Genomic DNA, 19,050 nt, shown 5'->3' on the forward strand with positions numbered 1-19,050 from the left:
TGGGGGCAAAACACCCAAGCCAGATGGAGGCGGAGCGGGGGCGGGGGGCGTGCGAAAGGGACTCGGGGCTGAGACTGAGACTGGGGGTCCTTAGAACGGGGGCCGCTCCAGAAATGAAGTGGGGGCGAGGAGGCGCTGGGGAAGGCAGAGTCGAGGCCGATGGCCTGGAGCTGGAGGGTGCGGGGACGGGAGAGTCGGGGAGGGCGACGGAGGAGAGAGAAGGTTGGCGGGGAGATGATGGAGAGGGACCGCGCCTGGGCGAGGGCAATGGAAGGAAGCCGGAGGGAGACGGAGAGAACTGAGAGTCCAGAGGGATGCAAGGCCCGGAGGCGCGAGGAGAGAGCGGAGAGGAGAGAGGAAGGCAGGGACCCCGAGGGCACAGAGGGAAAGTGAGGGAGCGCGGCGGGGCCGGGCGGTGCGGAGAGAGGGACCCGGAGGGGCGCGGGGGTTGGTGGGGGGAGGGGCCGGAGGACCGGACTCCGCCGAGTCCTGCCTCCGCCCGCGCCCGCGCCCGCGCCCGCGCCGCCGCCGTACCCACCCACGGTCCGGGAGCCGATGCAGCCCATGGCTCCGGGCCTCCAGGCCGGGCCCTCACCGACGCGGGGCGGGCGCCGGGGGGAGCACCGGGAGCCGCGCCGCCGCCCCAGCCGCTCTGCAGCGCCGCGGCTGTCTCCGCTCGGCTCCGCTCCCCCCTCCCCTCTCCATCCCTCCCCACGGCAGCCTCCGTCGTCGCCGCCGCCGCCGCCGCCGCCGCCTGGCTCCCCCGCCCCGGCTCGGCTCGCGGCGGCGTGGAGGGGGCGGCCCGGGGATTGGTTGCGCCGGCGCCTCCCCGCCCTGCCCCCGACCCCGCCGCCGCGCTCCCTCGGGGAGTCGGGCTGTCTGGGGGCCTTGCCGCCGCTTGCCTCTCTCGCCCTTCCCCAGAGCCACTCGGGGGCTGCTCGCCGGGTCCCCGCTGGGCTCGCGCCCGGGGGCTGCTGGAGACCGGGAAGATGCCCGCCTTGGGTCTCAGGAGCCGGGTAAAGAGCCCCGGGCCCACCCTTCGAATCTGGGGGATTGATTTTGAGGCTCGGGGTTGGGGATGTGAGAGAGAGAAAGTGGGGCGGGAGTGAGAATAAAGCCTGGATGAAGGGCCTTGGCCGCTAAATTCCGCAAACACTTGTTTTCTTCCTGGGGCTGCATCTGGGACACAAACCAGAGCGTGATTGGATGCAGCTCCGGTTGCTCTGCGTTTCCTGTGCGCTGTTTTATCCACCCAAACAGATCGCGAAGTCTTCGCGAGCGGATCGTGTTTTAGACTTGCCGGTGCTCGGCGCTCGCGGGAAAATCGGGCATGGGTGTGGGGATGGTGCAGATAATCTTACTCCAGTTCTGATCGCGGAGGGGGATAGAAGATAATTCAATCCCATCTCGAGGGAAATAAAAATGTCAGGACCCGAGGCTGGCTAGAAGACAGTTTTATATCCAATGTAACTTTTCTGAGCCTTGGCCTTCTCTGACAAATGAGCGCAAGGATGTCAGAAGCGGTCAAGAGTTGGGTGGATTGCCCTCTGGCTAGTGGGGTCGGATGGGGTAGGTACCAAGGGCCTCTTGGGTAAGAGACAGAGAGACATCTAAGTGGCAAGGGTTAGATGGGCACTACAGTTACAGCAGGCAAGAAGTGGAATCCAGAAAAGTCGCATGAGAAAAGAAGGAGACCATTTTATCTAAGCAGTACCCCAAAGTGCGAGAGAGCCGACCTGGTGAGCACCAATGTCAGAAGCAAATGCTAATCTAGGATCTGTTTGCTGCCCACCTGATTTTATGTCCCTCCTGAGGTTGGACAGGGAGTAGTAGGGCAGTGGGCCAGGGGGCCCTGGTGTGGACCTGGAACAGGGAGAGAGAGTCTTAACGGATGCAATTTTTTGATCTTTAGATTATGAATAGGAAGCTAAACTTTAGGGTGGTAAAGTTTACTTTACCACTGCCTTCTGTGGAATCCCAGATGAGAGATGTAGGGGAAGATACTAATAATTTAATTGCAGATCTAGGAGATAGGATGATGGAAAGGGAACTAATCTTTGGTCTCTGTGCATGAAGAAACAAACCAAGTCTACATCTATAGAACCATGAGAGAGAAGAGAGAAAGGTCAGTGGTGGGTGGGCTTAGATTTTAATTGTCCAGTACACTTTGTGGCAGGATCTGCTATCTTATTTTGACAGTGGAGGGAATTAGAAAGTATTTTCCACCCCCCATGTCAGCTTTTGTTGGTTATACAAAAGAGGTACTAAGTGGTTTCTGCCCTCCTGGAATATAGTGTCTAGCTGCATATGGTTAAAAAAAAAAAAAGATAAAAGGAAGAAACAGCCTCCATTACTATAGTAATGCTCCCAAACCCCTATTGTGTGAGCAGAGAAGGCACTGACTCTCCAGGTCAGCAGTAATGGACCAGGTGGCCAGCTCTGCTCATGCCTTCATACCTGAAACTGCCCTTCCCTTGGGGTGCTTTCTGATTCCACTATTCTCAGTATTAATCTGGTCCAAACATGGATACAAACCCTTCCTTGGGTCCCCTTAGCACAGCTGTATAAGGCTGGATTTATCCAAGTGGCTTAAATCAAGTCAACACAAGGGATCCCAGGTCTAGAGGACTCGGTTCCATCCCATATTCTGTCTTAAAGGTATTTCCAGCACCAGAGAAAAGGAGACTGTCGTAGGCACAACACTGGCATATGCTTCCTTCCTGCTTCTTGTACTGAATCTTCTTACTTCTCACCATTTAGAGACATTCTTCCAGTCTCTTTGCTGTGTTCTGAGCCAAGGTCAAAGATTCTAGTTCTGTTATGAACAGGAACAACCTTTCTGGAGGACAATTTGACAGTGCAGATCAAAAACTCTTTAAAATATGCATTACTATTGTTACTAAATTGTGACACAGCAATTCCATTTATAGAAATAGTCTAAGAAAATAAAAGTAGAATGTGGACAAAGATGAAATCTACAGCATCCATCAGAGCACAATTTCATAATAATTATAAAGATTGTACACAACCCACATGTTCAAACCTGGGGCTTAATTAAATAAATTATGCTATATGCCTATAATAGAATATTATGCAGCCGTTAATACTATCTTATAACTGTATTTGTTGAAAATTATTCATGATACATTGTGATATTATAAAAAAGCAGGCTATAAGAATTACAGTATATCAATTTTTGTTTAAAAATCACACACACACAAACATGCACACACATAGATTCTTCTCCTGCCTTTTGTCAGGCTTTCCATCCCAAATAATTTATGGTATTCCTTGAAGAAAGCCTATGTTTTACAAACGTCCAATTCCACTCATCAGTTACAGATTGACTCTCAATGAAATTACAATATTAATCAGTCCATTTCCAAAGTCTAAAAATATAGGACTTTGGCAGAATGCCCAAGCATGACACTGGCACTTCTTTATTGGCTCTCTTTGGGACACAATACCAAGGTGAAATTATGCTTTCATCCTCTCTGTGGTTGCTGCTTCGTGTTCCTCATCTCCTGTGGACAGGTCTTGGACAGAAGGACAAACCAAGCTGAGAGCCAGTACTGCCTAAAATGGGGACTCTTGTCCCAGGATTCATGGACGGAATCCAGAATCCATAACCTTGGATGGGAAAAAAAATTATGTTCACTAACTTGTAACTGAAATTCCCCATGCACTTAAGTTAGGCATGTAGGCAGCAAACCATAGTCGTATTAGAGGTATTGTACTGTGTCTTTATCAGCCATGAAAATTGCAGATGTTTCTATTATACAACAGTTGTTGCAGATTTTTTACAATATTCTTTATGTTCGTCACTACTTTGAAATTATAGTAGTAGTGAACCTGCCTCTACGTTTACTTATTTAATGCTTTTATAAAGAAGCAGATATACCACAATTTTATAACTGTATTTTTATATAATTGGTACCTTTTGTAATCTGTATTTTGTTTTATGCATTTAATATTATTCTGAGAGGGAAACCATGGATTTTCCAGATTGCCAAGGGATCCAGGGCACAAAAAAGTTTAAGGACCCCTGGCCTCTAAATACATATTTGGTGGTGATAGTGGTGGTGGAAGTCTCTAATTCTGCAAGAGCTTAATAGTCTGGTTAATAGTACCAACTTAAAGGACCAAGCAAGATACTCATCATCCCATTTTGAAGACTGGGTCCCCAAGAACAAAGATATGTCCCTTTTTATCTGCAGGACTGAAAGAGACACACCAAATGCAGGCCTGCCCCCCAAAACTGGAGAGGCAGCTCTAAAACATGACACCAAAGACCTGTACTATCACAGAAACATCTGTGTATCGTATCTGAGTCTGTATCTCGAGGCAACAAGTAGGTGATTCAGGCTGCTTCCAAATTTAGTCAGCTTGCCGGCAGCCCTTAGTGGCTCACGGGAGGCCCTATTTGCTTAAGGCACCAGAAGTGGGTGTGCTGATACTAGAGGAGCTCGGTAAAAGGACTGGGGTAGATTGTTTGGCACTGGCTTGCCTGGAATAGCATGGGGTCTGGGTGGAAATCAGAAGAGTCTGAGAAAGGTGATGGAAGTCTGTATTCTTTTAAAAGGGATTAATTTCCTCAATACCCAGTGAACAGGAAGACGAAGAATGGGGCTTGGGGGTTGGGTTGCTGACACATCAAGGCAGACTCAGACTTAAGTCATGGATGGGTCCACGGTGGGAATGTTGGTAGTGTGTAAGTTGTATTTCCACAGAGTAGGAAGTGGCCACAGCATCTGTGCTGGTGGTCTGTGGAGCTCTCTTTCCCACGCCCACCGTCCTCTGGATTCCCAGTGTAATTAGTAGATGAGGTTCCTGGCTGTTACGCTGGGGCAGGGGGTTTCCTGAGCAGAGCAAGTTTACTGAGGAAGGAAGGACTTCTCAGGGCAGCTAGTTATGTAGAATGGCATGTTCCATAGCAGAAATTCTCTGGTTTCATATGAGCCTAAAGGCCTCATTTGACCAGTCTCTGTTATGTTGAACACCAAGGAAGATAAAACCTTTTACACCAGCACAGGTTATTGTGCGTTTGACTTTTTAGATGAGGTTTGAAACCTTTGTAAAATATTAGGGATTTAAGGTGAGCTCATTCCAGTGTGGAGTACGATAAGGAAGCTTAGTAGCGTGGGCAGTGGTGGCTCCCCACTAACCTCTGCCCACCTTGGTTCTGTCCCCAGATACACACCTCCATGCATGAGCCAAAGTTTCCATGGGTGGGTCAGCATGACTGAGTACACATTTCACAGGAAGGATCCTATGGTTCCCATTCAGCAGAGAAGAATGCTTGAACAAATGTTTCCCTGGTGACTCTAATAGTCTATTCTTTAGATTATCAAGGGAATGCATTTGCCCTGTCTTTTCTTGGAGAAACAGGACTGTGGGAAAGTCTGGAACAGAATCACTTCAGATTTGGGGGTATTATCCAAACATTCTGATGAGAAAAGCCTGGGTTCTGGGCTGATGGGCTCCTACGTCTTTCTCAGAGAAAGGGGAGGGTTTAATCCAGAGGACCTGGAACAGTGTCAGTGCTTTACTGCTTCCTGCCCCAAAGCATATGCAGGGGCTCAGGGTACCATCATCATGTCCTGGTCACAGGCAGCAGCAGACCAGGCAGGATGCCAGGACCAAGGAAGCAGGCCTAGAGTTTGGGCAACCATGAGTCAGAGGCCAGGTAGGCAATCAACACTGGAGTTCATCAATCCCAGAGAGCTGGACCAGATGGGATCTTCGGAGATCAAGCGAGTTCTCAGCACTCATAAATCCCAGAGCCACTGACAGAGCAAGGAAGAATCAAATAGGTAACATCAGGCAGTCGCTTCTAGCCACAGTGACCAGAAAACTGGGTTTAGGGAAGGAGTAGGAGTAATTTCTGCATTCTTGGAATTTGCCATTTCGTCTTTCTCTCCCTGTATCTCTCAAGTTTCCTTCACAGCCAACGTTCCTGAAAGAGCTGCTGACATTCATCTTCAATTCCTCACCTCCATTCAGCCCTCATCCCCCTCCAATCTGGCATCTTCACTCTCCTGAAACAGCTCACACAGGGGTCTCCTATATCCTCTATGTCAGTAGATTTTGTTCATTTCTAATCTTTGCACATCAGGAGCATTCCACACTGTTGACCACTCCCTTGTCCCCACTCTTTCCTGGTTTTCCACCTGCCTGTCTGACTGCTCGTTAGTTCATTCCATCCATTCATTCATTGACTGCTGGTTAGTTCATTCCATCCATTCATTCATTCTATATTACAGGTATTTATTGAGCTCCTACTATTTATCAGTACTATTCTAGGTGGTGGAGGCTGAAACTCATGCCTTTATGGGGCTTAGGGTCTAGTGAGAAGAAGTGGAAAGGAGACAGCAATAAACGAATTAGGTAAGTGATATAGTGGGTTTTGGTGCTGAAACCCAGGACTGAATGATATATTTAAGGTGATAAATGATATGAAGAAAAGTGAAGGAAAGGAGGATAACCAGTAAAGCGTGTTGGTATATGTAGTTCTAAATACAGTGGTCAGGGATGGCCTCACCGAGAAGGTGACATTTGAAGAAAGACAAGAAGGAGATAATACAGTGATCAAGGAGATACTAGAGTGATCAAGGCAGGTGTCTGGGGAAGAGCCTTCCAAGCAGAGGGAACAGCAAGTGCAAAGCTCAGAGGCGGGAGTGTGCTTTGCACATTGGAGGGAGAGCAGAGAGAACAGTGTGGCTGAAGCAGAATGAGGCATAGGAGATGAGCTCAGAGAATAGGTGGGGCCAGTCTGGGGAGAGCCTTGTACTCTGCTATAACTTTGCTCCCTGACAAAGGAGCTAAGAATATACAGTGGGGAAAGGACAGTCTTCAATAAATAGTGGTGAGAAAACCGAGCAGCGACATGCAAAAGTATGAAACTCGACCACTGTCTTACACCATACACAAAAGTTAACTCAAAATGGATTAAAGACTTGAATGTAAGAGCTAAAACCATAAAACTCCTTGAAGAAAACACAGGTCTTAAGTTCCTTGACATTGGTCTTGGAGATGATTTTTTGAATCTGACACCAAAAGCAAAAGCAACAAAAGCAAAAATAAACAAGTGGGACTACATCAAACTGAAAAGCTTCTGCACAGCAAAGGAAACAGACAGCAAAATGAAAAGGCAACCTCTGGAATGGGAGAGAATATCTGAAAATCATATATCTGATAAGGTCTAATACCCAGAATATATAAAGAACTCCTACAACTCAATAGCAAAGAAAACAAAAAACTCGATTGAAAAATGGGCAGAAGATCTGAATAGAGATTTTTCCAAAGAAGACATACAGATGGCCAATAGGTACATGAAAAGATGATCAACGTTATTAATTATCAGGGCAATGCAAATCCAAACCACAGTGAAATATCACCTTATACCTGTTAGAATGGCTATTATCAAAAAGATAAGAAATAACAAGTGTTGGCAAGCATGTGGATAAAAGGAAACCCCTGAGCACTGTTGGTGAGAATGTAAACTGGTGTAGCCCCCATGGAAAACAGTATGGAGATTCCTCAAAAAATTAAAAATGGAACAACCATATGACCAGCAATTCCACTCTGGGGTATTTATCCTAAGAAAATGAAAACACTAGCTCGAAAAGATATCTGCACCCCCCATATTCATTGCAGCATTAGTTACAATTGCCAAGATATGGAAACAACCTAAGTGTCCATTAATAGATAACTGGATAAAGAATTGTGATATATATATATATATATATATATATATATATATATAATGGAATATTATTCAGCCAAAAAAAAGGAAATATTGCCATTTGTGGAAACATAGGTGGATCTTGAGGGCATTCTGCTAAGTGAAATTTGTCAGACAGAGAAAGACAAACACCATATGAACTCTCTTATATGTGGAATCTAAAAAGAAAAACCCAAAACAAAAAAGAAGCTCAAAGATGCAGAGAACAGATTGGTGGTTGCCAGAGGTGGGGGGGTAAGGAGTGGGAGAAAAGGGTGAAGGAGGTCAAAAGGCAAAGAAAAAAATTGCAGTCAATTTAAAACAGACATTGAAATTTTGAATCATACTTAAAATATTTACTTCATATATATACACACATATATATGTTTATATATATGCTAATATATGACATAGGTATATTATAGAAAATATACATAAAAGCACTTATGCATACCTATTATTTCCAAAATAATGAAAATGAAAAAAGACATTATATTTTAAAAAACAACTGTGGTTTTCATTCTGAGTGAAATAGGGAAGAAGAGAGTAAGATGAAAGGATAACACTGGCTGCTATATTGAGAGTAGATTGTAGGGATGTGAGCTATTGCAGTAAATCAGAAGAAATGATGGAGCCTTTGACCAAAAAGGCAGTGGTGGAAATGGTGAGAAGTGGTCAGATTCTGGAAATGTTTTGAAGACAGAATCAACAGGATGTGATTGAAAGAGTGGTGATGATGACTCCAAAGAAAGAGTGGTGATGATGACGCCAAAGAAAGAGTGGTGATGATGACTCCAAAGTTTTTGGCCTGAGCCAAAGAATAGAATTTCTAGTAGTGACATGACGAAGATTATGGGTAGAGCAAGTTTTAGAGGGAAAATTAAGTTTTGGACATATTTAATTTGAAATGTCTATTCAATAATCAAGTGGGAGGGACTTCCCTGGTGGAACAGTTGTTTAAGACTCCATGCTCCCAATGCAGGGGGCCCGGGTTCAGTCTCTGGTCAGGGAACTAGATCCCACATGCATGCCACAACTAAGAGTTTGCATGCCACAAATAAGGAGCCCGTGTGCCACAACTAAGGAGCCAGTAAGCCGCAAATAAGACCGGGTGCAACCAAATAAATAAATTAAATAAATAAATAAATATTAAAAAAATAATCGAGTGGGAATTGTGAGTAAGAGTTTGGATATATGCGTTGGTAGGTCACAGGAAAGGTCCAACACGGAGATATAAATTTGGGAATTATTAGCATATAGATGGCATTTAGGGGCTTAAGACTGGGTATAATCAGCAAAGAAAGTGTAAAAGAAGAGAAGAGGTACCAGGACTCAACCCTGGGGCACCCCAACATTTAGAGGCTTAGCAAAGAAGCTGTAGACAAACAAGGAGACTGAGAAATATGGACCAGTGAGGTTGACGGAAAAGTAGGGGTATGTGATATGCAGAAAGTGAGGCAACCAACGACTGTTTCACAAAGGAGAGAGCAAACAACTGAATCAAATATAGCTGATATATCAAGAAAAGTGGGAACCAAGCGTTTATTGTGTTTAGCAACATGGAGGTCATTGCTGACCTTGAGAAGAGTAATTTCGGTGAAGTGGTAGGGGTAAAAGATGATTGCAGGACTTCCCTGGTGGCACAGTGGTTAAGAATCCACCTGCCAATGCAGGGGACACGGGTTTGAGCCCTGGTCCAGGAAGATCCCACATGCCGCGGAGCAACTAAGCCCATGTGCCACAACTACTGAGCCTGTGCTCTACAGCCTGCAAGCCACAACAACTCAGCCTGCGCACCACAACCACTGAAGCCCGCAAGCCTAGAGCCTGTGCTCCGCAACAAGAGAAGCCACTGCTATGAGAAGCCCGCACACCGCGATGAAGAGTAGCCCCCAGTCGCCGCAACTAGGGAAAGCCCATGCACAGCAATGAAGACCCAACACAGCCAAAAATAAATTTATATAAAGAAAGATAATTGCAGCAAGTTAAGAGAAAATGAGAGAAGAGAAACCAGAGATAGCAAGTATAGAAAACTCAAGTTTTGCTGCAAAAGTGAGCAGAGAAATGGAGTGGCAGGGAGGGGAAAATTTTTTTTTTTAAGGTGGGGCAAAGAATAACCTATCACTATACTGATGAGAAGGACCAAGTAGAGAGGGAAAGGCTGACTGACAAATCGGGGTTAAGGGGCTTAATGTAATTAGTTCTGGTGGTCTCGGGGCAGGGCACATGGAGGCAAGGCAGTGAGTGTAAGAGGATTAGAGGGAAAGAGGGGACCTTTCTTCACTCCTGTTTGAGGAGACATGACGGGTTTTGGAGTCTGCGGAAGGGCTTCCTTACTGTGAGAGTCAGGCCTACCTCTTCCAACTGTCCATCAAACACTGTCATCCATCAAAGCCCATCCTAAGCCTTCTCAACTTCTCAGGTAATACTCGCTAGGTGACTTTGTCATCCAATAACAGATTCGAATCACTACTTGGAGGCCGATGACTCATAAATGTGGATTCTCAGCACAGTCCTGTTTTCTCTGCTCTAGACCTGGATATCCCACTGCTTACCATACACCCTCTTTTTCTCAGCACGTCCAGAACAAAACACACAGTCTTCCTCCCAGACCTGCTCCTCTCAGCAGAGAGCACCACCTTCTGAGCCAGAAGCTGCACTGGATCCCTGATGTCTCTTTCTCCCCGCCTACCAACCCCCAGCCCCAAACTCAATCCATCACTCGGTTCCCTCGATGATTTCATGTCCTATATAGCCCTCTAATCTATCCACCTCCACAAACCTCCCCATTGCACCTAGAGCTCCACCATAGCCTCTGAACTGGTCTGTCCACATCTGTACTGGACCCTTCTGTTACTCTCCACACTGTCCCAAGATTGGAAATCTTGGGAGATTTTCAAAGCTCTCAAGCCTTTTCATGCCATTCTTTTCAACCTGAAACCCTGCAGCAACTCCTCACTGTTCTCAGGACAAAGTCAAAATGCTTTAACATGATCAGCATCTGCACAACCACCTGTCCAGCTCTGCTGCAGCCTGTGTCTACACCTCGCTCTCAGACACCCCAGTCATGCCTGCGTCCTTCAGTGCAAGCAAGGGACAGGCTGTGCTCATAGCCATCCCAGGGCTTTGCAAATGCTGCCCCCTCCGCATGGAATGCTTCCCCTCCCACTTTGCCTGGTTAAGGCCTCCTAATCTTTCAGATCTCAGCTTGCACATCCCTCCCTCGAGCTCCCCAGCCAGGACACATCTCCCAGTTAGTTATGTGCTCAAGCACTTGCATCATCAGTCTTTCTCCTGAGGTTCTGGTAACAGTGGCAGTTTTACATTTTGTTTGTGATTATTTGATTAATATCTCCCCTGGCCAACTCTCTGAGGGCATGGACCCTCCATGAGAGCTTGAGATCATGTCTGGTTTTGCTCAATATTACATTTCCAGCACCTACCAAAGTGTCCCACACCTAGTAGATCCTCAGTAAATACTTGTTGAGCAAACAAATGAATGATCCAAGATGTTATAGAAAGCCTTTAAGCTTTATCAAACGCAGGATCTCCCTTGATCTAGTACGAGATTTCAATGGTTCTGGAACTCCATTTCAGTCAGTAAGTGTATCTGAGGTCCTGGCTTGGTGGCAGGCACTGTGCTAGGCCTCCTCTGCTGTGCTGGAAATGAGTAGGTTGCTCTGTGGCCTAAGTGTCCTCTGGTAGCATCTCACACATGGGAGCAGAAGGCCTGTCTCCAGCTCTCTCAAGCATGCTGAGAAGCCTCGGTATGAAAGCACCTGCTGTTCGGGGTGGGTCCCTGTCCCTTTTTCTGAGACTGAGCGCCCATCTGCCACGTTCTGAAGCAGGCATATATCTGGATGGCAAGGTCAACAACAACTAAATGGGTGGCAGGAAGGCGCTTGAGGAACCTTGAGCAAACTCTGAGGGTTGGCTCAGGGGCACTCACTTCCTGCGTCAGGCTAGCCTGGTGGGTTTCTTTACATTAGGACCACCTTATTAAAGGGACTGGGGTGGGGAGGCAACTAGGTTATTTATCTGTATTTAACGTCCCCACTCCCTGACATGTCTACTTCCTGTAGTGACTTAGTCGGCTATTTTCAGTGACAAACAATCTAGCTTCTAGCCCTGGCTCTCTCTGCTTTTTTGGCTTCCCCTGGGTTCAGGGAGAAGCAAAGCAGCAGATGCTCCGCTCGCGGTGGCCTCAGTGCCAGCAACCTGCCTGTGTTACTGTTGGTACCCTGGGCCTCTTTTCCTGTCTCTGCCCTTCCCAGCTCCCTTGGTTGCTGACTCTGCCATCTGACCATCTGCCTTGTTCTGCCCCTGTAACCACCACACATCTCTGCCTGGCTGATGCTGGCAGGCTCTTTGGGTGCCCATCTGGCTCAGACCTTGGGATGTATGGAGACTTCCGTGCCTCTTCTTCTTTTTTAAAAAATTTATTTTATTTATTTATTTTTGGCTGCGTTGGGTCTTCGTTGCTGCGCGCGGGCTTTCTCTAGTTGCGGCGAGCGGGGGCTACTCTTCCTTGCGGTGCGCGGGCTTCTCTTTGCAGTGGCTTCTCTTGTTTTGGAGCATGGGCTCTAGGCGCGCGGGCTTCAGTAGTTGTAGCATGCAGCCTCAGTGGTTGTGGCTCATGGGCTCTAGAGCGCAGCCTCAGCAGTTGTGGCCCGCGGGCTTAGTTGCTCCGCGGCATGTGGGATCTTCCTGGACCAGGGGTCGAACCCGTGTTCCCTGCATTGGCAGGCGGATTCTTAACCACTGCGCCACCAGGGGAGCCCCTGTGTCTCTTTTGCCCTCCGTTCCCTAAACGCCCTATGCAGGCTTTGCTCCCTTGGTCCTGGAATCCTCACTGCTGCTTCAGACCTGGTGGGATAATAATAATGAGGTTTAAATAATGAGAAGTCCACCCAGCTATTGTAATTAGTGTAGCCACACCAAGCCAGCACTACTGGGTGGGTGAAAACTTTGTAATCTCATCTTAGCACTTACTCGATTATACTAAAATACTTACTTACGTGTTTTTACTCTAGATCGAGTACCTTGAAGGAAAGAACTGGGCTTATTTATCTTTATATCCCGGGTGCCTATAACATAGACGTTATTGGTAAATATTGGTTGAACTGAGGTTGGGGAATGGAAGAGAAAAGTGCACAGACGTTGATGTTCTGATGTCAGGAAGAAAGGAGGAAAATGGGGGGTTATTTGTGGCTTTAAGTTCATCCCTTCCATTGTGGAGGTGGGCGTAGGGAGGGGGACGAAGGGTAGACTGGAGGGGTGGGGCGCGGGGTGCGGGTGCCCCTGGGCAGAGCAGGGAGCTGCTCTTCCTTGGCTTTGCCACAAAGATCCCTGGGCCTTGCTGGGACTTCACCCACCCCCACCTCCATTCCCACCCTACCCTCCATCATGCCTGCAGTCCCACAGACGAGAGATTCTTTTGTCCTGACAAGCAGATGCAAGTGGGACTAAGAGAGGAGTAAATTTGGGAACGCTGTAGACCACTTGCACCCAGTATTCAGTGCAAGAAAACACTCTGATACAAGGAAAAAGAGATGATGTCTCTGTCATTTCTCTCCTTTCTTTTCCTTTTTTTTAAATGATAAGAGTAATACATATTCGTGGAGAAAAGGACAGCTATAAAAGACTTCTTACCTTCCCCCAATTCTATGTCCTAACACCAACCACTGTTAACAATTCTTTGAGAAGGCTCTGGAAATGTTCTATTACACAAATATATAATACATATATGTATCTCACATACACAAAACGTGTGTGTGTATACACATATGCAGATGGACAGACAGGCAGACACAATTTGATGATACGATGTAATGGAAGAAGAAAATGGTGGCCCAAGGACTTAAAGTGGGGGATGGAGTTGGAGGCTGACCTGAAGAGGCTGTAGGTGCACCAAGCGGGGGCTCCTGAGGGAGCAAGTGATGCACTGCAAGGATGTAAGTAGGGGGCAGGGCTGTATTCAGATAATAAAATATTTGCATTGCAAGGAACTTTCTGCACTTTAGGAGGTGGAAACTCTAACATCCAGCTGGCCTCAGTTTTCTTAACTGAAAAATGGGATAATAATGTACATTCCTCACAGGCTTAGAGTGAAGATTAGGTGGGGTAATAGGTATTGTGCTTAGCACCCCATGCTAAGCTTTATCTAAGTGCGCGCTGTTATTGTTGTGGTTGTTACGGTGGTTGCTGTCCTTGCTGTTGTGCGCCTAGCACAGCACCTGGCACATAACTGACCCTCAGTCCGTCTGCAGCCAGCATATGGAAAGAACCTCGTGATCGCATCCCTCTTCTCATTTCAGAATTTATTTTTTTGCCATTTGCCCTTGTTCCTTCCTTTTTTTTTCTTTTTCTTTTTCTTCACTACTTTCTAACTTCTTACTTTATGTTGTGCGCCCTTGAAGAAAACTTTCTGGCACCTGGTGGATATAAATCCTTGGAGGTGTGTAGAGATGTTTTAAGTAGCAAAGGTCACTGCCCATTTTCTTCCTCTCTCTTGTCTGGCCTCAAGCTGTGGGAAACGATTAGGCGGAACATGTACTTATGCACTACACTTTACACACACTACCTGAGGAGATCAATTAGAATTGCTTACTTAAGACAAATAACTAAAAATCATTAGGACTGCTCCTATTCATTGTGTGCATTTAATTAAATTAATTAATTTAGTTTGGTTGTGTGCATTTTAAAAGCATTGACCTTGCAACTCCACTTGAGACATCCTGGCCTAGTGAATCTGTCCTTCTGGGATACTCTGTGTGTTTCTACCTGTATTTAGAATGCCTGGCTTAAAACTCTTAGCTTCCCGAATAGCATTCTGCATCCCGAATGCTCTTAGTTGTCGGTAAAACTGCGCTTGCCTATGCACTCTTCTATTCTTGATTTATAAATAGGTTCAGCTGCCTAACAATTAAATATACTATATTTTGCACATGCACGTTCCTTAAGGAGACATTTAGAGGGCAGATGGCTTTTACTGTCGTGATGCTTTCTGGAAACCATCTTCCTAACTTTCCTAAGTGGGTATGTTTTGAAGGATTGGCGATGAGACTTTTGGTCTCACAGGAAATCTAGTATCAAATTTCTAGCAGATCTTCACAGGGACAGGCCCAGGACCAGCTTTTACGTGTCAGAGGAGGTCTGCACTGCATGCTTCATGTTATACATGGCTACGCATGCTTGTGGCTGTGAGAAATACCAGTGACAAAGGCAATAAGACACCAGAGCAAAGAAAGATCAGTGGGGTCTGAGAAGGAGACAAAGAGGTAGTCTTAGGTGTGATTAAATATTTGATCAAGTTGAAGGAAGGAGACGGCATGCATAAACCAAGGCGCACGAGAGACGTGCCTGGCATCCTGGAAGGGGACATATGGGGAAAATGGCCTTAGGTTAACCTGTCAGAACTGCGAATTGAATAATAATACCGGGTATTACACAGCATTTTCAGATATGATATTGCATTTATTTCTTTATATAATTCAATAAGGTACGTGGGTTAAATATCATCACTCTTTTATACATGGAGAAAATGATACGGAGAGAACAAAGAGACTTGTCCCTTAGTTTGGGCACTCCGGCTGCCTCACGTTGCTCTCCTGTACACAGGGTTGCTTCACCTGACACCAGGGTGGAGAGGAATGAGCTGTGACATCAGAGCCCTCAAAGAGACACAGTTCTAGTCTAGATCCTGCAGCTTACTGGGCATGACCTTGGGCCCACCTCTTAAGTTCCCAGCCTGTTTTCTCATGGTAAATGTAAGAGGTGAGTCTGGACAATCTCTAGAGCGTAGCACAGATGCTGGCTGACCGTAGGATGTAGCCAGTTTGGAAGGCCAATTTGGAAGGAAATACTGAGTAGAGTGTGCACGAGAGGACTGCCTTAGATGGCAGTGAAGTCTGGCAGTACAGAGTGAGAGAAAAGGAAGCGTCTGAGGGTGATACGCTGGACTTACAAGCCAAAAGGCCATGTGAATCCATAGTTTGTAGGCAGTGAGTGTGGAAGAATTCAGGAGGCAATTCGGTAAGTTTCCATGTTCAATTAAAAAAAAGACAAGAGAAAGAAAGAACGAACCCAGGTTTGTCCCTTTCCTGTGACCTAGGGCACAAGAAGGCTGAGGAATCCGGTCGGACCAATGGGGGGCTCCACCGAGCGCAGTCTCCGAATCCCCCGAAGGCAGCCCAGCCGCGCACCGCCTCCTCGAGGGGTGGGTCACGGTGGGCGAAAAAGGACGGGCGCAGACTTGCAGCCCGCGCCCACGTCCGTTCTCCCCCGCCCCGAGCGCGCTGGCCGCTCTCGCCTCCGCCCCGCCCTCCCACCTCCATTGCCCGGCCCCACCCGCCGCGACTCTCCCTCCTGCAATGTTTAACCGATCCGCAGGCGGGTCGCGGGTGATGCGAATTCCTCGAAGCCTTAAGTAGCTGCCCAGGATTTGAAGTTTGGATCCCCCAAAGGATCCTTGAGGTTCGTGCTCACACCGCCCACCCCTGCCCCAGGGCACAGAGGGCCTAGGGGGCCGTAGGCGGGGAGGACGCCCCCCACTCACCATCCCCGTCCACCTAGGAGCCCAGTTCCATCCCAGTCCCGCCTGTCTGGGCTGACCCGGAGGGGATTTGGGGCGCGGGGCTGGCGGCTAGCTGGGAAGGCGGAGGAGCCGCTGGAGGTGGCGGAGGCAGGTTACTGCAGGCCCGGAGAGGAGGGGGCTGGGCCGGGGCGGAGGCGCCACCGGGCTGCTTGGGCACCTCTGGGGCCCCCGCCCGACCTCCGCCGGCGTGGCCCGGAGTGGGGACGGTGAGTCAGATCCCGGGCACCCGCGGGAGTGTGGAGGGGGTCAAGTCAGGAAATGACATCAGAGGCCTGTGTTTGGGGAGGGGCGGTCCGTGCCCAGCCGGGGCGGCGGGGGCGGGGGGGTGGCGGGGGCTGGAGGACCTTGCTGAAGCCTTCGGCCCCGGGGCAGGATCAGGGCCCCTTCCTGGGGGAGTTTCCTGCCCCGTCCGCCCTCCCCGCCTCTCCCCGCCCCCTCCCCGGGCCGCTCCTTGTATGGTCTCGGCGCCGCTCTCTCCCCGCCCTCTCCCTCCCTCCCTCTGCCCGCGTCCCTCCCCGCCGGGCTGGAGGCGGCTCGGGACCGGGACGCAGAGTCCGCGGACCCGGCTGCGAGGCGGCCACCCGAGACGCGGCGCGCACGCTTCGGCCCGCGGTGAGGCGCGGGGAGCCGCTCCGCGGCCGCCCACGGGGTCGGGGGTCGGGGACGCAGAGGGGAGCCGGGCCGGCGAGGGGGTCCTCTGCCCGGCTCGGCGCTGCGTAACCCGGCCACCCACCCCCCGCAGCACGGCCAGGCCATGGCGGCCCCCCGCCCGCCTCGCGCGATCTCCGTCTCGGCTCCAGTTTTTTACGCCCCGCAGAAGAAGTTCGGCCCGGTGGTGGCCCCAAAGCCCAAAGTGAATCCTTTCCGGCCCGCGGACGGCGAGCCTCCCTCGGCCGCTGGGGCCCAACGCGCACAGATGGGCCGCGTGGGCGAGATTCCCCCGCCGCCCCCGGAAGGTATGTGGCCGAGCTTGGGGGCTGGACCTCGGCGGGCGCCGGCCTGGGGGGAGTGGTTTCGGGAATTTGGGGACGTCTGGAGAGGTCGCAGCGGAGGGGGCTGGGCGCAGCCACCGAGTCCCGAGCAGATGTTCTTACCTCATCGTGGAGCTCATGGCTGGGGGCCAGGGCTCCTGGGACTGTTCCAGGTCCCCCGCCTGGGGGTGGGAGGCGGGAATGTGGGGCACGAATCTTCCCCTCTGGGTCCGTTTTCCGAAGTGTAATGGGAGATGTACCACTCCTCGGCTGAGCCCCGGCCTTTCCTGGCCCAGTGCTCCCAGGGCGTCCTGCGCCCAGCCCCCCACCCCGTTAACTTCCCGTACGCTCCAGGACCCTCGAGAGTTATTGGGTTAGGGGTTAGAGCTGCTGCGTCAAGGAAGGGAACTTGAAGGAAGCGTAGAGGGGTCCCTGCTGACTGCCCTCTCTCTCCTTCCAACAGCAGACTTTCCCTTACCGCCGCCTCCTGTGCTTGGGGAGGCCGACGACGCCGAGGGCGCTCTGGGAGGTGCCTTCCCCCCTCCCCCTCCCCCGATCGAGGAACCGTTTCCCCCTGCGCCTTTGGAGGAGATCTTCCCTTCCCCGCCGCCTCCGCTAGTGGAGGAGGGAGGGCCTGAGGCCCCCATACAGCTCCCACCACAGGTATGGAGGCCTGGGAGAGGCAGCTGCAGTGGGCGCCCCAAGGAAGGGAGAGGAGGGTCCTCTCTGCTGACCTCCCCGCATCTCTGCCCTCATGGGGGGCGGGGTGGCAGTGGAGGACTGGGATGGGTTCTCTGACTCCTGACCCTCTAGCCCAGGGAGAAGGTGAGCAGTATTGATCTGGAGATCGACTCTCTGTCTTCGCTGCTGGATGACATGACCAAGAATGATCCCTTCAAATCCCGGGTAAGGGGCAGGAGAGTAGGAAAGGCAGGGCAGGGAGGAAGGGCGTGAGGATGGAGTTATGGAGGGCAGTAGCCTCTCTAAGGCACTTTTCTCTCCCCTCTGCCTTCCCTTGCAGGTGTCATCTGGATATGTACTCCCACCGGTCACCACTCCATTCATTTCCAAGTCCAGTTCTAAGCCTGCAGCTGGGGGCACAGCACCCCTGCCTCCTTGGAAATCCCCTGCTAGCTCCCAGCCTCTGTCGCAGGCTCAGCCTCAGAGCCAGACACATTTCCACGTGCAGTCCCAGCCCCAGGCTCAGGCTCAGGTCCAGCTCCAGGTCCAGCCTCAGCCGCAGCCTGTGCCTTTGGCTAACACCCAGCCCCGAGGTCCCCCTGCCCCATCTCCAGCCCCTAAGTTTTCTCCAGTGACTCCCAAGTTTACTCCTGTGGCTTCCAAGTTCAGCCCTGGAGCTCCAGGTGGACCCGGGTCACAGCCCACTCAGAAGTCGGGGCCCCCTGAAGCTCCCTCTTCCACTGGCACAGGCTCCCCTCAGCCCCCCAGCTTCACCTATGCTCAGCAGAAGGAGAAGCCCCAAGTGCAGGAGAAGCAGCAGGCAGTGCCCCCACCGGCTCAAAACCAAAACCAGGTGAGGGAGGGTGGGAAGACCCGGCTGACACCAGGGGGCTGGGGGCAGGGCTAAGTCAGGAGCCCGAGAATGAGGAGGAAGGTGGTCCCGGAAAGTGGGGTGGGTGTGGGGTGGTGGGATAGGAGTTTTCAGCCTCTGGGGTTGGAATGGTGGGACAATGGCAAGAGAAAGCGCTTCTGGAGGAGAGCCTGGCAGGGTCTGGGGCTGGGTGGGGCCCGACTGGGAG

At 50.1% G+C, this 19,050-nt stretch overlaps 2 protein-coding genes across 4 annotated transcripts in view; one reads left to right on the forward strand and one right to left on the reverse strand.

The window, feature by feature from the left end:
- The window catches only part of FAM131B (family with sequence similarity 131 member B), a 7,355-nt gene extending 6,687 nt beyond the window's left edge, over positions 1-668 (reverse strand). Inside the window, exon 1 of the mRNA XM_007466649.1 lies at positions 539-668. Within this exon, the coding sequence (XP_007466711.1) occupies positions 539-566 (28 nt within the window). The 5' untranslated portion in view covers positions 567-668. The remainder of the gene's footprint in view (positions 1-538) is intronic.
- Positions 1-19,050, forward strand: part of ZYX (zyxin) — a 26,619-nt gene that overhangs the window by 356 nt on the left and 7,213 nt on the right. The window contains exons 1-5 of one of the 3 annotated variants that reach the window (XM_007466646.1): positions 15,870-15,941; positions 17,062-17,275; positions 17,757-17,953; positions 18,104-18,196; positions 18,312-18,824. In XM_007466646.1, the coding sequence (XP_007466708.1) occupies positions 15,870-15,941; positions 17,062-17,275; positions 17,757-17,953; positions 18,104-18,196; positions 18,312-18,824 (1,089 nt within the window). Of the gene's footprint in view, positions 1-15,869; positions 15,942-16,872; positions 16,932-17,061; positions 17,276-17,756; positions 17,954-18,103; positions 18,197-18,311; positions 18,825-19,050 lie in introns of those variants that run through there. The other 2 variants (XM_007466647.1, XM_007466648.1) reach the window with 2 other exon arrangements.

This window comes from Lipotes vexillifer, unplaced genomic scaffold (genome assembly GCF_000442215.2).
Source record: "Lipotes vexillifer unplaced genomic scaffold, Lipotes_vexillifer_v1.1 scaffold71, whole genome shotgun sequence".
Taxonomy (NCBI): domain Eukaryota; kingdom Metazoa; phylum Chordata; class Mammalia; order Artiodactyla; family Lipotidae; genus Lipotes; species Lipotes vexillifer.